The sequence below is a fragment of the Leguminivora glycinivorella genome, chromosome 3 (genome assembly GCF_023078275.1).
Source record: "Leguminivora glycinivorella isolate SPB_JAAS2020 chromosome 3, LegGlyc_1.1, whole genome shotgun sequence".
NCBI classification, from domain to species: Eukaryota; Metazoa; Arthropoda; class Insecta; order Lepidoptera; family Tortricidae; genus Leguminivora; species Leguminivora glycinivorella.
The window spans coordinates 18,359,765-18,381,780 of NC_062973.1; the positions used below are offsets into that span (position 1 = coordinate 18,359,765).

The 22,016-nt window shown below is 36.9% G+C and overlaps 1 protein-coding gene across 1 annotated transcript in view; it reads right to left on the reverse strand.

Moving 5' to 3' along the window:
* Positions 1–5,862: 5,862 nt before the first annotated feature.
* The window catches only part of LOC125242722 (acid sphingomyelinase-like phosphodiesterase 3a), a 105,726-nt gene continuing 89,572 nt past the window's right edge, over positions 5,863–22,016 (reverse strand). The window contains exons 6-10 of the mRNA XM_048151633.1: positions 20,442–20,599; positions 14,818–14,992; positions 10,401–10,513; positions 9,565–9,749; positions 5,863–9,250 (exon numbers count right to left, since the gene is read on the reverse strand). Coding sequence (XP_048007590.1) covers positions 9,031–9,250; positions 9,565–9,749; positions 10,401–10,513; positions 14,818–14,992; positions 20,442–20,599 — 851 coding nt within the window. The 3' untranslated portion in view covers positions 5,863–9,030. The remainder of the gene's footprint in view (positions 9,251–9,564; positions 9,750–10,400; positions 10,514–14,817; positions 14,993–20,441; positions 20,600–22,016) is intronic.

Below are 22,016 nucleotides of genomic sequence, written 5' to 3' on the forward strand. Positions count from 1 at the left end.
TTTCCTTGTATCTGAATATTTGTTACACCTTCTGTTTTAAAATGATAAATATTTAAAGAACCGAACTTTTAGACGGCTTTAGTTTTCTGCGTTGAGTTTAGTCAAACATAATATTGTTTATTTCTGGAGCTAAAGTAACTAGAATCTAGCTAGCTAGTAGCTTTATCTTCAAATGTTTTTTTTTAATCTTATACTTTTAAACGAGCAATTCTTGTATATTTATTTATTTATTTATTTATTTATTTATTTATTTATTTATTTATTTATTTATTTATATCTTATACTATTAAACGAGCAATTCTTGTATATTTATTTATTTATTTATTTATATATACCGACGATCTCGGAAACCGCTCTAACGATTTCGCTGAAATTTCTTTCTTATGTGGGGGTTTTCGGGGGTGAAAAATCGATGTAGCGTAGCCTTAGATCCCGGAAAACGCGAATTTTCGAGTTTTCATGAGTTTTTCTTTCGCGTTTGTAAACGTAGAATATGGTCCTTAATTTCGCCGCGCGCGCATCGATTCCGCTTAGCTCAGTCGTACGAGGTCGGTCTAATGTACGCAGATAGATCGTAGGTGTCAGGGTTTCGAATCCCGGCCAGAACTTAAGTTTTTGTTTTTTGTCTTTTTTTTTGTTTTTGTATTTATAAGAGTTTTTTTTATCTAAAGACGTGATATATTAAAATAGAACCGAGCGAAGCTCGGTCGCCCAGATATTATATATTTATTTACACTGACGATCTCGGAAACCGCTCTAACGATTTCGCAGAAATTTGTTATGTGGGGGTTTTTGGGGGTGAAAAATCGGTCTAACTTATCCTTAGGTCCCGGAAAACGCGAATTTTCGAGTTTTCATGCGTTTTTCTTCGCGCGCCATCTCGTGTGCAGTAGTTGTACTGTTAAGAAAGAATTCTTTCGGTCGATGTAAGTACTATTTATTGCAAACACTAGATGGCGACACAGGTCAAGGCTAAAACGAATAGAAAATACACTATTTGAGTTTTTGTGGCGAAATGCGCGCCATCTCGTGTGGAGTAGTTGTGTTGTTAAGGCTGAGAATTCTTTCGCTCGATGTAGGTACTATTCATTTTTGAACTAGATGGCGACACATGTCAAGGATACGAAACAGAACCGAGCGAAGCTCGGTTGCCCAGATATTAAGAATAAAGTTCGTTTGGTTTTTATAAATTTCATAATATGTACATATGCACAACATGCTCCATAGTTGTATTTCATATTTACGTCATTAGAACAGAGATTATGCCCGTTACAATCTGTAAAGTATGACTTACCTACATAACCTACCTATATCCCATCAGTATTCTTCTGAAAAAATATTCAAGAAATGCACGTATTTCGATATTACTTCCCTAACATCTCAAACCATGCGTCAACTTTTCCGACAGCCGTATGGTTTGGCGAAACCAACAACAACTAATACAAAAAGGCCCTGAAATATTTATCAATCAATTTCCTTTTCAGTATTCACATCGCGTCACTGCGGATCGACTGAGTACCCCACGGTTTACCTTGGCAAACACGATATTTCCACTACTTCATCATTCAATTCTGAACCGAGCCGTATAGAGGTTAGAGGCGTTGATCGATATTGGGAAAATAAAAATATGAGCTTGAGAAAGCGAACAGAAATGTCAATAAAAACACGTTTCTGCTTTATTTTTTTAACACCACGGGGTCCGTATTGTGGAGACTACGAAGACATATTCAGATTTCAACAATTATGACACCAATTTGAAATTCATTTCAGTGTACCGCAATTTTTTATAAACTTGACGACAATAATATACTTACTGCGGTGTCAGTAAAGTAACATTGAAGTGGCCGCAATGCCTTTTTTGATCTAAATAAAATTTATACATTATAATCAGTTAAGAAACCCTTTTCAATCGGAAATACTTATGACAAAGTAATCTCTCATTCTGCAGTATGTTTCAAATATCTATAATTTTGTAAGAGGACCTACAAATGGTTAAAATACATGCAAAATTCAGGATATTTTCACAATGCCTGATAAAGGAGTCATTATTTGTCAAGCGACACGGAAGCGATGATAAAACCATCATAAAAGCGATACCTCATTAGAATACGCCCCAGCCTCGGGCCAACAGGAAATTGTCAACAAGCAAGCGAGCGTTTTACTGTTTTTGAATTTATGAAAATCGTGAGTGTTACGTTACGGATTTGTTAGTTATAGTTGTAGTTGATACTTTGGCGTGAGAACTCGCGTGCGATTTCAGTTACATTGCGCTGTTAAGGTTACATACAATAATTGAACACAATCGTAAACCGCAATGTATTTAGGTACATAATGAAATTCGCATGCGAGTCCTGGCACTGTGTATATATAAATGATTGATTGATTGATTGATTGACCCCTTAGGTTTAGTACCTACCTAATCGAATAAATTATGTAAGTAACGGAAACATAAATCTATATTCAGCTACATTGCCTACATTCTTAACGAAGCAATAAGACCAATACAAACTTCCACCAAATGGTACAACATCAAACCGATATTTGAATCATATCATTAGCTGTCAGTTCATATAACTTAGCTGTCAGATTGCACGTTGATCTTGATTTTGATCTCTTCTTATATAGGCCATATTGTGTTAGTACGAGCGAGACATCTGTAGTATGAATGACAGCTAACTGATATGACTTCAATACGTTTCAGATATTTAATGTCATGCACCTTTGAATTGACCTGTTAGGTCAAACGAGCTAAGGGAAGTTCTTACATTCACATAGGAATTGCTAGGGACTCGCCCCGGCATTGCGATGTTTTGAACCTGAACACTAAGAGAAACTTTTGCAACGCGAGAACGTAAGTAAATATAAATTATTTGAGAGGGTTCTCGCTGTAATCCTTAGCAAGAAAGTAAGCATGGCTAGAGGTGGGCTGTTGTCTGAACTTTATTCTTTCGAGACACCTATTACTGCCCACCTGAATCTAGCCTTTTCCCAAGTAGATAAACACCTATACCAATTGTCTTGACCAGATGTTGGCATTCTCCTCGTTTGCCTAGTTTACTTATTCTTAATACATACACCATGGTTATTTTACTAGTACATGAACTGTAAATATAAATCATAGCAATTAGACATAAGTATTTTATAACACTTCATTTTAAGAAACTTATCTCCTACTCGTACCAACATGAAAATGTTACCGATATGTGAACGCTTTAAGTCACAATCCCCAATCCACTCAGTTATATTTGGCCAATTTGCGAAGTGACATGTAGACTCAAATTCACCCGATCAAATATATGCAATTTGTAAGCTTCGCTGGCTTTATCACGTGAAGATTCCCTTTCCCCTTTCGATACGCTCTGACATTAAACCGGTGTTATTTCCAACAAAATGCTTGATAAATTTTATGATACACAGCACGGTAATGTACCCAGGGGTGGTATCGTGTTTTCCGCATAAGCAAGTGCTATACGAACATCTTGTCATGCAAATTTATGCAAAGCGCAAAAGTCGATACGAAGTCTCTTGATAGAACCCGGACTAGCATCTTGTAATGTCTATGTGTGTCAAGTTACACAACTTTGCCAACTCTATTCATTAGTCTTGTGTGAAATTGGCGTCATTAAAATTGAATTTGCAGCCGGTAAATAAAATACATATTAGATTCCCGCTGCTGGTTCACCACATCAGAAAGTTTGTTCCGATTTTGTGTCTTGTTTGTAATCTTGTCATTATGAATGTCTCAAGTATAACTCAGTTAACGTGTTTACAGTGTCTGAATATTCAATAAGAGTTTTGAATGATTCACGGTTATTTTCATTAGACTTATATTGACCGGGATATAGACCGTGATTACCTTTTTGATTTTTGTCGAGCTCCCGATATTTCGACGCAGTTGCATGCATCATGATCACGGAAAACTGACGAAGGCGGGTGGATGTTAAAGTTGTATAGACAGCGCGCGATCTACCCTCCTTCGCGCGCGTCGGCTGCGTTCACTTTCAGCGTTACCACTGGTCGCGTTCACACTCGATGGTCGCTGTCTATACAACTTTAACATCCACCCGCCTTCGTCAGTTTTCCGTGATCATGATGCATGCAACTGCGTCGAAATATCGGGAGCTCGACAAAAATCAAAAAGGTAATCACGGTCTATATCCCGGTCAATATAAGTCTGAATATTCATTCGGAGTTTAATATTTAAGACAGACATTGGTCGACGGATTAGTTTCTGCTTGTCATGTCACTCCGTGTACCAAGAAATATCGAAGGTTTAAGAGGTTTTAAGACATTTATTATTTTAATTTCTAGCTTTGTAAGATTACAAAATGATTATTTTTTTTTCACCATTTTACTTTAACATGAGTTCAGTAGTTGCATTGTTAAACTACTACTATTATGGTAGGTACAAAGGTAGCTGTACTTAGATTAGGTAATCAAGCAATTTTCCATGGCTATTTTCAGATTATTCTTAAATTATCGAAACATTATTCACCAACATTCGCACGCAATCCATAACAAATACAACGACAAACTTACCTTTAAGCTCGCAGTAAACATATCAATCAAATACTCAATTTTTCACCACTCAACCATTATTCGTGCGGTGGCCATTTTCACTCGATGATTACCATTTCTGCGCAGGAACTGGCAGTAATTTCGTACAAAATGAGCCGATGTTGCTGGCGATAAACACCTTAATTCTGTCGTTTTCACCTCACTAAAATGAATATAGTATTTATATTTATAATGGATAAGATCAAAGGTCGACTGTCGCGTGTGCTTTTCCAAAAGCTGGCAAGTGTTAGGTATTGTAGGTAAATCGTGTTAGGTGGTGGGCACGTTTCATGTTACGGAGAAATTATATATGCGATGACGTCCCTGCCTGTACCTGTACAATGTACATAGCGAGTAGAGCTTTTCTTTGAACAAACGGCTATTACTTGCTACCATCATCGGTGAGCTTTTGTTGAATATTAATTAAATAGCTTTGTTAAATGTTAAGAAAAGCCTAAAAGTAAAAAGAAGACAAGCTTTTTTATCATTTTTTCTACTCCCGTGTTGTTATTCGTCATTTACCGTGTCGTGCATAGATCGTTAAAACCCTACATAAAAGATGCCCGCCCCCGGCCGGCGCCCCGCGCACCCACGCATACGATATAGCTCTTACAGCATTGTTACGATGCCTTTAAGGGATATAGCGGGCCGCGTGGCGCCGGCCGGGGGCGGGCGGCGGCGCGGGGGAGTGCGAGCGACAGGGTGAGTGCAGAAACATTGCAGAGGACATGTCAAAATACTTATAGGAAACAGTGCGTATTTCACGAAAGTTATTCTAGAAAACTATTCAAAAGTAAGTGCATGGTCGTAGAAAAAGTATTGTATGCAACGGTGTTTAACTGAGTCAAAAAATTCTCGTGGCGTCTTAGTAACAATTTTCGGCTTCGCCTCAAATTGTTACCCACGCCACTCGTCTTTTTTGACCTCCTTTAAACGCCTGTTGCATAAAATACTATAACAGCATTTATCCATTTCTATTATAAAGAAAGAGTCATTGAATTTATAAAAATCGAATGTAAAAGCGAACTGTTTCTATAAATAATTAATCAGGTCAGGTTGGTACATGATAAATATGTACATACAATTGTCATCACTCGTCTCTACTTCTTAAAGTATTTTCAGAAAGAATAGAGTCGTCGAATGTATGGAGTAATAATAATTATTCATTCAATTATTATCATTCTGACACTTTTGACAGAGTGCGCGTGATCAATTATAAGATGGTAACGAGCTTTGCAACACGCCGCCACAGCGTAACATAGGTATTATACGTATTCATAGATGTTAATTATTAAAACAGCAAAATTTGATTACAGTCATTTATTCAAAAATTAATTATCAAGACACCCAGCAGAATAGACACGGGAACATCCATTATATTTATTTATTACGATAAAGCAGAACCAAATCTACTACGAGCACCGAGCACCGGCCCGGCACTCGAGTGCGGAAAGTTATGAATCCTCTCGCACGAGAAAGATGTAAATCACTTCAACATTTTATTTCCCTTCCGTTTACAAAGCATAAATCACGAAATTTTAATAACAATTCGGAAACTTTTAACTTCCATCTGCGTTTTCCAAGTTATTTTGCTTCGACTGTATTAAACTTAAATATAAAACGTTGTGTTGGTGAGATCAGGTTTTAAAAGCTATTTCATTAAAATATTTAGGTAATTTATTTATTTATTTTAAGGTTATAACAATAAATTTGAAACATAAAACATTTTAATAAAAGGTAACTTAAAATAAATATTTACAAATAAACTAACTATTAAACCCCGCTCCTTATCGTTTCTGGCGCAAAAGTACCCATAATACTTATGGCGTTACCCCTTTGGATGATTATGGATAACTTTTGCACCAAATTTAGGTAATAGGTAAGTATAATAAAATGTCCATTATTTTAATAACGTTATTTTAAAAGACACTCAGCCCGTCTGATGGTGAACGGTTAGGAAAATAAATAAATATTCAAAACAACATCCATCGGTAATATTTTTGGCAGTAAAATCTGTCATTTTTTACTCTAAATAATTTTGGTATAACTAAGTAACCATAAACTTGCAAAGAAATATTATTACCAACAGATATTTCCACAGCTGCTTATAAATGTTAAACGCAAAAAAAGCCTTAGATTACTTAGAACTAATTGTTCCTCATTTACAGTTTTAGACCTACGATTCTAATTTAGATAAGTATGTACACGGTTCAGATCTGCCATTTCATATTTACTTAACGTACAAATACTTATGATAAAATCACATTTGCCTCCAAGCATCGCATGCCAAATGAACCTAAACACTATTTCTGTTAAATACACTACCTTAGAACACTAAGTAATATAAAAACATTTTAAATATTAACCTGTAGTTAAAAATATTATAGAACATAACCTGGAATATAACTGAAGAAATCGAAAATGATTATATCACTTATAATTTTTTTCTCAGTTACCTGACCCCGTAGCCGAATGGAATTTCTACGAAGCGAAACGAAAACGAAACGCCGCGAAAGGTAGTCTGGCTCTGTCGCGCCAATAAGCAAGAGCGATAGAGATAGATATCTACGAGCGTTTCGTGAGCGTTTTGCATTCGGCTACGCACGCTGTTGACCACGAACTCTGTAGAGGGTTTGGATCACCCGAATGTGTTATAAATTAATTATACATGATATAATCAGTTTTTATTCTATTATTTCATGAGTAACTACCGCGCTAACTGAAGAAAATATGTTATAAAAACGTGGATTAAAATTATGAAATAATATAATTTAGTCATACATGATAGTTTCTTACCTAAATGTATGGATTTAAAATTATAATTAAGTAACACGTTAGGTACTCATTTTGAAACTGGCACGTAAAATATCCAACATTAAAAATAGGGCAAGAATTATGACTAGTTACATCATATTTACATTTCAACAAACATGGACACCGATGTTGTGTCACTTGGTTTATTAGCAGACTTGTGACTTGACAGTGAATCTATTTACTAAACATGACGGGAAAGTACTTTAAATACCGTAGTTTTTTTTTTACATGGGCTTACTTTTGGCCACAGACTAGCCAAAGGCAAAGACGTGGCCTACGATGGAGTGAGCTCGCCCAGAAGATGCCTGTTCACCCTAGATTTGAAAGTTGGATAGTGGTTGGTAGGATAACTTACTGAAGGACGACCATGTTATTTTTAAAAGTTAGTCATATTGCATTTAAAGATATTCTAAAAATTACTTGCTTCCTCTGGGAATCGAATAAACTTCACTTCTCAACCTCCAATTTTATGATGCTAATAGAAAGAACGAACAAAAAAAAGTTTTCTTAATTAATATAGTATTTTAAAAGAAAGGAACAATTTGAGTTATAAATAATATAAGGTATTTTCACTTCATGCCTCATAGTCTTGGAACATCCTGTATAACTCTTTAATTATATAAAGATTGTGTCAAGCACACGCATGTGGGGATTAAAGCCTATATCCATTAATTAAACCAAACAATAGCGTGAATACTCTATAATTACAGCTGTCTATCGGTTTAATTTACTTTATGTAAACAAATGAAAATCACGCACTAATGTCCATTGTTTACTCTAAAAATAGATTCTGGGAACATGATAATGATCGGCTATCAATTTACTAAGCAGTAAATATAGAAACGGAATTTTGAATAATGTTTATTTACTAACAATAATTACATTTAGAATTCATTTTTGCCTCTCCTAAATATGGATTATTCAATATCAAATTCAATTCAAATCATTTAGTTTACAGGTCTCATACAACAATAATATAATAGGTACCCTATTAACATTTTAAATATCGAAGTACTGCGGACATATACATACATTCCGTAACTAGGTAAAATTGTTTACTTACTTATACTAATGTATAAAATAGGTACGTTTAGAAATACATATAATGACTTATTTCAATATTTAGCAATATCACAAATTGCCATCTGAGCGTATTTACTTGGCTCTCTACTCGTTTCTGAAAAAGTTCACCCGGGCGAGTAAAGTTTGTTTTTCTATACACGCGCGAGAATAGTTTACCTTCGACCAGCGGTAATTTCAGTAAAGTACCTATAATAAGTAAACTGACTATATTCGTTTGCTAAATATATCAACGCTTATTAAGAAAAAGAATGCAGTTGAAATGCTTTTCTTTTGAAACATGATTGTGGGCCTAATGTATCTATTATAGTGTTTTCATACGCCGTATTTTATATTCGATTTAATCTATTGTTCGAGAATACGCGTTATCTCAGCATACGGTTAGCTCAATATTTTTTTGTTTGTCTATCATCAGAGATGACAACGGTCTAAAATCCGGTAAGTAATGGTTTGAAGATAACCTCATATGGGAGGGCACAGAACTGCTAACTTAACTTATCATCTGGTAAAACTTGAGCTTGGCTCTTGTAGAGATGTCACATCCTAAGACTATCGAAATCGATTGAGATCTCAAAGCTCTTATAGAAATTTAAGTATGGACATGAACAAAACCAGCATTACAGCGATGGGTGCCTCGAGCGAAGCGGCGCGCTTGGCGGCGGCGAGGGCGCTGGCCGCTGCTTCCACGCACTGGCGGTACGCGGCCAGCTCGAGGCAGGTGATCGCGCAGAAATGCTGGTGGGCGCACGCGCCGTCGCACTCTGAGCTGTCGTGTTTCACGCTGTACGCGCGGATGTATCTGTGAAAAAGCTTGTGATAGACAAAGGTCTAAAAGCAAAAATGACATTGTTTGCGGTATAAACTGCCGTGGTACGAGCGTCGAACATAATATATGTACAGTCAGCATCAATATTAGCGGAGAAAGCAACGCTTAAAAAATAATAGTCTTAATACTTGTGTCCATGAACTGAACATATTTTGCAGAAAAGTTATTCATGATTTCTGATACTTTTGGTGCATTGCTTTATCTTATTAATGCTGTATTTACTTTGATATTTTTGCTCTTTAACAGTACGTGGTTTCAATATATGGACTGTGCTATTCTAGACTTACTTGTTGAAAGCCATGGTCTCGTGTGGCGAGCCTATCCGCAGCTTGTCGGCCAGATTGTGGAGCGCGTCTGCTGAGACTTCTTGCAGGCCGTAGTATTGAGTGAGGTTATATTCCGTGGTCCACTCGGCTGCCCCGGCGCGATTGGCGGCCGCCAAGTCTAGGTAATATTGAGTGTAGTCCAACACCTGTAAAAAACATTATATATTCAGCTCTAATCTAAAATTACTGATTTTGTCAAAATGGTGCCTAAAATGTCATAAGAAAACTGACTTCTAATAACACTTGTATAATATTTTTTATCCTAATTTGTTCGGTGGAAGGAAAGCGAGGAAAATGGTCGTGGTCCAACGCAATCGATGGGCGGACCGAGTTAGCGAGTTTTCCATCAAAATTCATGAAGCTTTAGAAATCGCAAGGGATATGCCTGGAAATCTGCCATCCGTAATAATTTGGTCCACGTGAAAGGTGATGACTCGTAGCATTTAAGAACAGGGATTACAAATTTCTTTTGCAGAAATATAAATAAATTACATCCTAATAAAATCTGGCCAGAAATATATGACTTAATGTCAAGAGGGGGCACTGTTATTCTGATGTATGCGGTGACAATTCAGTATAGTATGAAAAAAAATTCTAATTAAAGTCATATATATTTCTGGTCAGCCGGCGTAGCCGAATGGCAATCGTCGACGCCAGACGCCGACAGAAATGCAGTTTGGCTCTGTCGCGCTAATACGCAAGAGCGATAGAGATATAGCTACGAAACAGATAATTATTATCGTGAGCGTTAGTGCATTTGGCTACGTACCCAAGCTTTAAAATGTAGCTGCACGTACCTTCCCAGTGTTCGTGTCGAACTTATAAAGCCTAAGGCCGGGGTTGGAGGCCCCAGCCGGCTCCCGGTGAGGACTCACGGACGGCGCCAGCAGTGCCCACGAGACAGGCCGATCTGCAACAAATGTTAACTTTTAGTTCAAGCGCCACTGGAACAAATATTAGTTCATCAGTCTTTACATAATAGTTATTTGTTATACAAGGGGGCAAAGTTGTATTTTAACGCCGAGTGTGGAATTGAAAAACGAGCAAGTGAAAGGATTCTATAGTTGAACCATGAGCGAAGCGAGTGGTTCGAGAATAGAACCTTGAACTTGCGAGTTTTTTAACACACGAGAAGTAAAATACATTTGCACCCGAGTATAACACAAAACTTTTCCCCTCACTATAGCGAGGAAACTACAACGCAAAAAATGCGTTTATCGCTGCTTCCAGTAGTTCCACAGGTGGTAAATCATCTTTATTACTAGATTCACCTACTTTTATCAATTTTAAAGCAGTTAATTTGACTTTATTCAAGGTCAAATTACTTTACCCACTAGTGGATAAAATGCGTTTTTACCCGCTGGTATTAAAGGACAAAACACGTGTTTCCGAGCTAGTGAGGGGAAAAGATACTTACCCCCTTATTCATGAACGTTCACTAAAGTTATCACGACGACGACTTTCGACGCATTGGTGTGATAGAAAGGGACAAACGAACTTTATCGGCTTGATAATTTCAGTGATGGTTTATGAATAAGGGTTCGTTTATTCGTGAGTTTATCATTATTACAAACATTGTTTACCCCTTAATTAATGATTTCTATGAATTTATCAATAATTACCCTTAATATTCAAAAGTGATAGTAACATTTGACACATGAAATGGTATTATATTCTGCTTTTGCTACTTTAGTTCTAAAAATTCAGATACTTTCAGTAAATAGGTATATTATACCCTTCTCCTTTACATAGAGCTGATTGTATTACGTTTAAAGCACGCATTCGTGTGGCCGTCTCATTCGCAAAAACTTATGCGAATGTTTGATCCCTTTTTTTGCAAAATAAAATCGTAGAAAACGTTCGAGGCTTTGACTTCACTTACACCTAAAATCTAATACAATTTCGACAAAAAGTACAAAAGGAGGTATAAAATAAGTACTTTTTAAGATCACTGCTACGAAAAAGGTTAGGTCAAACATGTGGCAGCGCTACGGGATAATCGCCTAATAATTTATCCATAGGCTATACGTATTTATATTAACCTATAAGGGGACCCCGTGTGGTGACGAAGAATTTCACCACCCCCTTTCTTCCCGTGGGTGTCGTAGAAGTCGACTGTGGGATATGGGTTAAATTGTGGCGTAGGCGAGAGGCTGGCAACCTGTCACTGCAATGTCACAATTTGGATTTCTTTCAACCCCTTTTTGCCAAGAGTGGCAATGAAACTTAGTAGTTCATGTGCTCTGCCTACCCCTGTATGGGATACAGGCGTGATTATATATTATGTTATGTTATGTTATGCTATAAGGGATCTATCATGTAATCTGGAAGAGACCCCTTATAAAAGATAAGTTCACGTTTGTATAATTATTATACCTTACCTATACTGAATTGTTATTTATGTATTACCTTATTTTGCGTATAATAAAGCGTATACATACATAATATTTGAAGGAGAAGCACAGATTGAAATATGACTAACGGACATTGTTACCAAACTTTGCCAATTAGCATGTTGTGTCGCCGCCCTAGCTGTGCGAAATCCACGACGCCACGCTTTGCAAACAAGGCTACACAGCAGCAGTTCTCGAAAAGTTTGTACAAAAATTAAGGGAAAAGTTAAATTTGTTTTTATTAATTCCTATTTTGTTACCAAGATTTTGTTAATGAATTGAGATTTTATTAAGTTTTATTTCGTCATTAAGGTTCTCTAGTATCTATATTTTCTTAATTATAACAATTATCCTGTATATATCTTACGAAAGTCGAATTATATTACTAAATGTTGGTAACAAAATAGGATCAATTAAAATTTGATGACGTGGCATTGTACAAAGTTGACGGGAATTGCTGACATACACAGTATGCAGGCACTTCACAATGACTTAATCACTATCAAAATATAAGCAGCTGCTTTTGATGTTTCACAAGGGTTTTTCGAATTGGATTTGGCAAATGTAACTTAGGCGTTGGTCGTTCTGAACCGCCGCTGACGGCATCTAGCAGCTTACGATAGGTACTGGATGCCGCGAACAACAGAATCATAGGTGTAACTACATATACCTATGTATCCCATTATATTGAAATAAAAAGTTTCGGGTAATTCCATGGCAGAGAGCGAAAAAAATTAATTTTTTGAGGTCAGAATTTTTAAAATCTGGTTATGGGGTAATGTTCTTTGGCTCTAGACCTTACTTGAACCGATTTTTTTTTTTAATAAACTGAGTTTAACTAAGTATGCCAATTTTTTTAAAGTTTAAAATGCGTGCTTTTTAAGATACATGCGTAAACTGAACTAATTAAGACTCACATTATATTCAAGGGATTTTTCTAATTATAGAAAGTAGCTGACATTTTTAGAAAAATACTAAAATAACATAATATTCAAAAAATCCAAAGAATAATTAAAAACTGAATATCTTTTTTGGGGGAAATAATATAACCTTCCCTCATATTCCTAAAAATCAAGGAATCCTGTATTTTTTACTTCTGTAACTTTTACTTCATATTTCGATCACTAACTATAAAATAATTTTTAAGAAAAAAAAACCGCCTTCCTTTGGGGTTCTGGGGATAAATACTTTCAAATTTTGGATTAAGTTATCAATTCGTCTGTATATTTTTAATGTTTGTTATTCGATATCTCCGTCATTTCTGAACCAATTTTGAAATTGGATGATTCTGAAGTACTTACAGATGAGAATGATTTTCAGAACGGAACTCTAACCAGGAGCGGCTCACTCTTCATCAGCAGTTCCACTGCACCAAATGTCACTGTTCTGGACGTAAGTGCATGCTGTTCTTATAAAAATACCAAAGTCACTATAAGTGTGCCGTTCAGATTTGAGGAGTTCCGTTCTGACCATCATGAGCAGTTCCACTGCACCAAATGTCACTGTTCTGGACGTAAGTGCATGCTGTTCTTATAAAAATACCAAAGTCACTATAAGTGTGCCGTTCAGATTTGAGGAGTTCCATTCTGACCATCATCAGGAGTTCCACTGCACCAAATGTCACTGTTCCGTACGTAAATGCATGCTGTTCCTTTAAAAATACAAAAATCACCATATGTATGCCTTTCAGATTTGAGGAGTTCCCTCGATTTCTCCAGGATCCCATCATCAGGACTGGGTTCTGAGAAAAATGGGACCAATCTGTATGCATATACATTCAATCAAAAAAAAATTTCAAAATCGGTCCAGTAACGACGGAGATATCGAGGAACAAACATTAAAAAAAATAAAAAAAAATAAAAATACAGACGAATTGAGAACCCCTTCCTTTGAGATTTGGAAGGCGGTTAAAAATACGTTTCATTCGGACGTAACAAAAGTTACTGATTTCTTGAAACGCAAGTTACCAATGTTTTGCATGTTTATTTTCATAATTGAAAAATATTAAGATTCCTTTTTGCTACATAAACATACCTGTACTCTTGACTGACACGATTTAAGTTACAAGAAAATTCGTAAACCAATATGGAAATAAAAAATCGTATTTAAATGATGCTTTAAAAACCCATGTCCAATTTCTGTAACGAAAGTTACCACCTCATTTTAGTGTACTGAGGCCAGAAAGTGTTTATGTTTCAAATAATTTCCACTTTAGTTTAATGAGATTTAACTGAAAATAAATGGTGCACCAGCAAAAAAAGATATTTAAGTATGAATCAAGCCACAAATAACCTTTGTTTTACAACTTTGCGTTCTAAATGTAACGCAAGTTATCATGGAATTACCAAGGTGACATTAAGGCGGCAAATTACAGTATGATAACCCCATTGCATAGTTGAAAATTCAGATCTAAATATAGCTGTATTACATTTTGTGCTCAATATTAATTTAGGGCAATCCTACATTAAGTTTTGGGTAGGCAAACAAAACACAATTTACAAGTTTAGTTTACACGGAAAATGGTCTCGTGCATTAAACAGAAACTGTCTGACATCCAAGCTCTACATAAATGTACGAGTAGGTAACATAAATATTGTAAATTAATGATTCAATGTGTACCTACCCTAGACATACTAGTGAATCATTACCGATAGTTTGATTGATTTACTAATTTTAGGTGTCAGCATGAAGATGCCCGAAGAACTGGCCGGCGATGATAGGAGCGTGCTGACACACGGTGCGTTGAGCGTTTGTGTCTGTGGCGTGCGTGTCGTACGCGTGCTTCGAGCTTATCTACTTGGCTGCTAATTATTCTACTAACCGTTATCGTAGATGACGCGGAAGGTGTCAGCATGTAGATGCCCGAAGAACTGTCCGGCGATGATGCGAGCGTGCCGACGCACGGTGCGTAGGTATTGAGCGTTGGCTCCCGTGGCGTGCGCGTCGTACGCGTGCCGCGAGTCTGACCCGGGCGCCGCGTGACCCACTATGTACACCTGTGGGATACAACGGATTTCATATTATTTGGTTAAAACCGAAATCGAATGTTTGGGTCGAAGTTGAAACTTTAATAGACAATAGGCCCAGCTTGTCGTATTGACCCGAGACCAGAGGGCTGGGCCATATCTGGCACAGCGGATCAGCATTGCCATACAACGTGGCAACACTGCCACCCTTCTGGGCACATTGCCAATGGACAGCGTTTTGGAGCAAATTTTAACGCCATTGAAACGCCAGCAACATAATATGTTTATGCCGAAACCTCCCAAAATCGAATATTTTCCGGACCCGCTAGTCAGTGACATTATAACGATATGTTCGAAATGCGACTTCAATATCAGTATTGCAATGATTGCAACATTACTGGCATCAACCGGATGACATCACCATCAACTACGAGCTGGTATATATTTACATACTTATATAAATTAATGACTCAAGTTGAATTTCTTCAGATTACATTTTTAGCTAATCGTTAAGTTTTTAAAACAATGCACATAGCCGCTAATGTTTTAGAAGCAAAACAATACGATTTTCATCTAATCAAGGCGCACGGCGCCTAATGAAGGCTGACCCACTTCTGTGCGTATGAAGCCACTCTCATACATCACCCGCTGCATCAAATTACGCCACATCCGCAGTAGGTACTGTATCGTAGTTATTTGCATCAACTATTTTACTGCCCCGAGGAAATGGTATGGAATTTGCTCGGAATTTGTCGAAGGATATAATAATTCAGCGTCGAGTTTAGTAAAGTAGGTACAACAATAATCCAGAGTCAACCTATATTACAAATGTAGTGCGGAAAGGATTTCCTTCGTATTTTTCCGGATACGTTCGTATTTGTCTAGCATATCGTCAGTACATCTTGTTCTGAGACTGACTGAAATAGCATGACACGTTCGTACGTTTCCGTAACAATACGAAGGCAAATTTTTTCGCACTGTAATCTGTACAACCTATTTTAATATGATTGTATTAGAGAATAAAAGGAACCTTAAGCCCTATACTTTGGCGAGTTAAGAATTTCACGACCCCTTTACTCCTGTGGGTTTCGTAGAAGCCGACTGTGGGATATGAGTTCCATTGTCAAACGTTTTCTTTAAGAGTGGTACTGAAACTTGAGCAGTTCCATGATGTGATCTGCCATTGTCCCTGTCTGCCTGTGTCCATTTTGGGAATATTTAGGCAAGATACCAAGTATTAAATATGGACACTAACGTCATTAAAAAAATATTTTAAAGTAAGAACATAAATAAGTAATTACTTTGGAAACTCTTATAATAATTATTTCTCCACTACGCCATTCTATCCAGCACTCCAATGCATTTTTAGTTCTTACTTTAATAAGAAAATATTAAACATTACAATTCAATAGTACGGAGTAAATATTATAGTTATATTAAACATTAGTTTCAATAGTTCAGGAGTTCACTTCACATATTTTTCATTGTTTCACTTCTTCCTTTTATAAACAAACGTTACAGCTGTTTGCATGTATAAAATCACTAATAGAAATAAATCCCTATTTACCGTGTATGTTTCTAAACACATCAAATTACTTCGACGCGAGTAATGGCGGCCTATTTGTATGATTCACGAGCCTGGCGCGATAATTCATGCCGTTGTTCGCCGAGAATTATGTGGCAACACTGGAATATGTTTCCAAACATGCTTGTTGAGGTAATAGGAGATATTATGCAAAACTCTACCCAAACGGCGCTCGACGTGTTTCCTCTCTGTCGAACTTGTTGCTGTGCAAACGTTAGTGTGACAGGGAGGTGCACGTCGAAAGTCGTTCGCGGTAGACCCTCTAATAACGAACCGCTTTGTTGCACCAATGTCATGAATTTTCTCAAAAAACTGTTTAAGGGCCCATTTAGATTAGATGAAGATTAGATTCTATGGCGCGGACTCGAATCCAACTTTAGTCACATTGTGAACTGTTGAGGTTACCCAAAATAATAATTTAGCACACTAATCAAATACCGCAATGTATTGAAATTCGCATACCGGTTCTTGCACTGTGTAAATGGGCCCTTATGCTTTTGTAAAGTTTGCCTTTTATAACTAATTCCCGATATTACATTACTGCTCCATTGGATGAAATACGATACCTAGGCCATTGCCTTGTAATTATTGGGTATTGCAGATGAATTAAATTCGAAGGTATCAAGTTCGGTTAAATTACTATATTTATCATAATAACGCGAGACATAATAAGTTGTGCAAACGATAACAAAATTAGGCTCACATTTCAGGCTCTTTCATGATTGTAACGGGCAACAAAAGAAGGGAAATTGTGTACTGCTAATGGTTGATAATTATTACTAGCAACTGGCTTCGTGTTGGCTACAGTTCTAGAATTGTACATGGTTTACAGATACCATCATTATCCATACTATTTAATATTATAAATGGGAAAGTGTGTGTGTGTCTGTTTGTTTGTCCGTCTTTCACGGCAAAACGGAGCCACAAATCGACGTGATATTTTAAGTGGAGATATTTGAAGTGACGAAAAGTGACATAGGCTACTTTTTGTCTCTTTCTAACACGAGCGAAGCCGCGGGCAAGAGCTAGTACTGTATAAAAATGTTGTAAAAATGCTGTACTGTAAAAATAACATATTACACGCCAACACGTAGCAGACATATCTTCACAAAATGTGTCTCAAAATCTTCCAATATCAGTAGTGTCTGCTCTGGTCTGATGTCTTCACAAAATGTGTCTCAAAATCTTCCAGTATCAGTAGTGTCTGCTCTGGTCTGATATCTTCACAAAATGTGTCTCAAAATCTTCCAGTATCAGTAGTGTCTGCTCTGGTCTGATATCTTCACAAAATGTGTCTCAAAATCTTCCAGTATCAGTAGTGTCTGCTCTGGTCTTGATGTCTTCACAAAATGTGTCTCGAAATATTCCAGTATCAGTAGTGTCTGCTCTGGTCTTGATGTCTTCACAAAATGTGTCTCGAAATATTCCAGTATCAGTAGTGTCTGCTCTGGTCTTGATGTCTTCACAAAATGTGTCTCGAAATATTCCAGTATCAGTAGTGTCTGCTCTGGTCTGATGTCTTCACAAAATGTGTCTCGAAATATTCCAGTATCAGTAGTGTCTGCTCTGGTCTGATGTCTTCACAAAATGTGTCTCGAAATATTCCAGTATCAGTAGTGTCTGCTCTGGTCTTGATGTCCTCACAAAATGTGTCTCGAAATATTCCAGTATCAGTAGTGTCTGCTCTGGTCTTGATGTCTTCACAAAATGTGTCTCAAAATCTTCCAGTATCAGTAGTGTCTGCTCTGGTCTGATATCTTCACAAAATGTGTCTCAAAGTCTTCCAGTATCAGTAGTGTCTGCTCTGGTCTGATGTCTTCACAAAATGTGTCACAAAATCTTCCAGTATCAGTAGTGTCTGCTCTGGTCTGATGTCTTCACAAAATGTGTCTCAAAATCTTCCAGTATCAGTAGTGTCTGCTATGGTCTGATGTCTTCACAAAATGTGTCTCAAAATCTTCCAGTATCAGTAGTGTCTGCTCTGGTCTTGGGATTTTAAGATATTGTGAACCCGATGGCGTTAAACAGACAACTAGTTAAATAAAATACACTGTATAAACAATGGCTGCTTTAATTCTAACCATTACTTTTTATACAAGTCGTTGAGTCTTACAACATTTTTAAACCCAGCCGTCAGCCCAATTTAAAATCACACCATAAAAAATAACCAGCCGGAAAATTAACAGGGCAATAAATTTCAAAATAAAATCAAGTCCCCCGTAAGCCAAGAACTCTTTGTAAAATTACGTTTTCCCTTGCATATTTGAAAGGCGATTAGATTAACGAGTTTCTAATCTGTAATTTATTAGAGAGGCCGGCGCCGGATTTCCTCCGCGGTGGGTAGTTATGAGTCCGGCTTTAGAAATATGCCTTTTGCGGGCCGTAACTAACTAGTGACGCTCACGGCAAGTGCTGCATGTTAATGGAAATCTTTTTAGTAGTTTAGTTTTCCTTATTTACTCTTGGGTGAGAAGGGCTGATGTTTGTTTGGTTGACGAGCAGGACAAATTAATCCGTTCTTAAGTTGGATTTTTCTGATGTCTTCGACATATACATTTTTGTAATGTAACACTATGTACATTTATTTTATATCCTTCACAGCCATCTCAAACTGTTCGGAGTAAGTTCACTATTAGTTTTTTTTTTATATTATAAGACATTCTTAAACCGATTAACTGAATCGCTAGGTAATTTCAAGAAAGTTTGCATAATGGGTACTTACATATATAACAACATACAAAATATACTTGATAATATGCCAATGCCTTTACCGAGACTTGAACCCACGACCATCGGCAGGCAGGGCCACTAACCCATACGTCAGACCGGTCGTCGATGTAGTCGTAGTAATCAGATTTACATCTTGTATGATTTTCATGACACAAAGTTTAAGAAAGATGATAAATCATTACTACAAATTCTGGAGCTTCTCTTACGTACTTTAAGCTCTCAGTTTTTAAACGACCAATGATTATATATACAAGCTGTTCCACTGCCTTTCGCACCCACATTCGAAATCCTTTGTCCTCCAAAATAGTAAAAGAAAGCGGAACTATCGGCGGAACACGTTCAGAACACGTGTCCACGGACTCAAAGCCGTATGTCGGCGGCTGCCAGCCGAGGATTGTGCAGATAAGTCCGTGGAAACAGAATGTTTATCCGTACAAATGTTTTGTGTACGGTGGACAGGCGTAGATAAATTTGAGAGATTACAAAGCATGATACTAATCTACCGAATAATATAACCTACATTTGGTTATTTCTGACTATACTCTGAAAGGTAAAAAAATATAAAAAACGAGCCTGCGGTAATCTGTTACGCCGGAGGATATCAGACCGTCAGTTATTTGCCGATACACCATTTGCGATTAAATGATCGGCAGCGAACTGGTAATAGTGGTAATCTGATTCTTTAGGATATGATTTCCTTTTCCGATATCGTTTTAATAATTTATTTAATCTTTAGTGAACATGAATCACAATGTATAATAGGCGAACTTAATGTCACAAGGCATTCTCTACTAGTCAATCTTTGGACAAAGCAGAAAAGTTATAAGCGGTGAAAAATGATTATATAAACACAAAAAAATATATTCGCCAAAATTTTGAAACATCTGATTTATATTTTGTGTCTGTCGAGAATTTGTGTAATAGAGATCGGATCGGATTGGATCTTCTTATAAGATCCCTAACAATCCGATCCGATCTCTGATTTCTAAAAAGGACAACCGACATCAAAACATTAACGACAAAGAATTTCGTTACAAAAGTAATAGACAGATTTTTCTACACTAACTGTATGAATCACAGTCATATAAAGATCCTATCTAGTAAAACTAAAGTATTTTGTTAATAAATTATGGTAAAATGTAGTTTAACACATGTGTTACTCACCATTTCACTATGAGACGCAGCCTTCTCGAGGACAGCGTTGAGCCACTCCCACTGCGCCTGGGCGGGTCCGCCGTTCGATTCCCGGACACTGAACAGGTTGGTGTTCAGTGCAACTATCCTAAGCTTGCTGTGTGACTGCTCTATTGTGTAGTAGCCACCTGTTGGCAAATATCACACAATTAACTATACGAGAGCTGGCCGAGAAAATGTCGTCCAGTATCCTTGGTACAATAGCTTAAGAACTGATTTTAATCTTAGTTTCGATATAAAAATAATAAATACTTATAATCCGAGTCAGTTTAATAGAATACACAACTCAAAACATTTGTCACTCAAGCAAACGTTTCGATATACATACCTATCATTTGTTTTCAAAATTTTAGGTGAAATAAGAGTAAATCAATAAATACGTATTATTAAACATCTTTACACAGATTGCCTGAGTCCCACGGTAAGCTCAATAAGGCTTAAAATACGGTTATAAATCTTTGCTCATTTTCTCAATTTTCAGGCCAATGAGATGCAAGAGGCTGAAATATATACCTATATTAATTTCATAAATATACAGATGTTCTAAACAATACGAAACAAAACCTTTATTATCCAAATAAATCTTATAACAAGTTTTGACACATGGGCTATCCAGTACCCAAACTCCGAATAACCCTTATCGCGAGCAGGTAAAATTATATTGATACTAAAGTTCTAAAATCACTTAAAGGTTGAAAACTTATGCCAAATAGCTGGATGAATATAAGTTAATTGGACAGAACTCAGGCAGGCAAGGTTCAGATATAACTCTGAAGCGATGGAAGCCGGCTTAATGGAATCCACTTTTTGCATCTTCGGTTCTCGCAAGCGTCGATAGAAGTTAGCTAAATCATTGTGTTGAAACCCCTTTTACTCTTTGAATGATAAAGTGAATCCATTTATATGCAATTTGACTCTAGCCGTAGATTTCCGGCTGCTATAACTTATCACCATAAAAAGGTGCCGACAAGTGACATAGGTAGGTTGGGTTCAACTTTTTGATGTGTGGTGATCGCCATGACATAGCAAAGTAACTTTATGCTTTCTGTACGCGATTGCTGATTGTAAAAACCAGTTTCTAATATCGATGACCGTAGTCTCAAAGGGCGTAAGGGACAAAATGGTGAAAATGAGTAAAGAATGCAGTTATATTCAGATTTTTTTTCTATATCGAATGGTATATTCAACGTCTCGATACCTTTAAAATAACCTAACCACAAAATTAAAATTTTGAAAAAACCCCCAACCGCGACACAGTGGACCGATTTTCATGAAACATAGCTAAGAACACTTCCGACTAACTCAGCTTTCAAACGATGCCACAGACAGACACACATACAGACAGACAGACAGACAGACAGACAGACAGACAGACAGACAGACAGACAGACAGACAGACAGACAGACAGACAGACAGACAGACAGACAGACAGACAAACAGACAGGCAGACACGTCAAACTTATAACAGTCGTTTTTGCGTCGGGGGTTAAATGTTTGATACGCCCTAAAAAAACATCGGCATTTCTACCAAGTTTGAAAGAGTT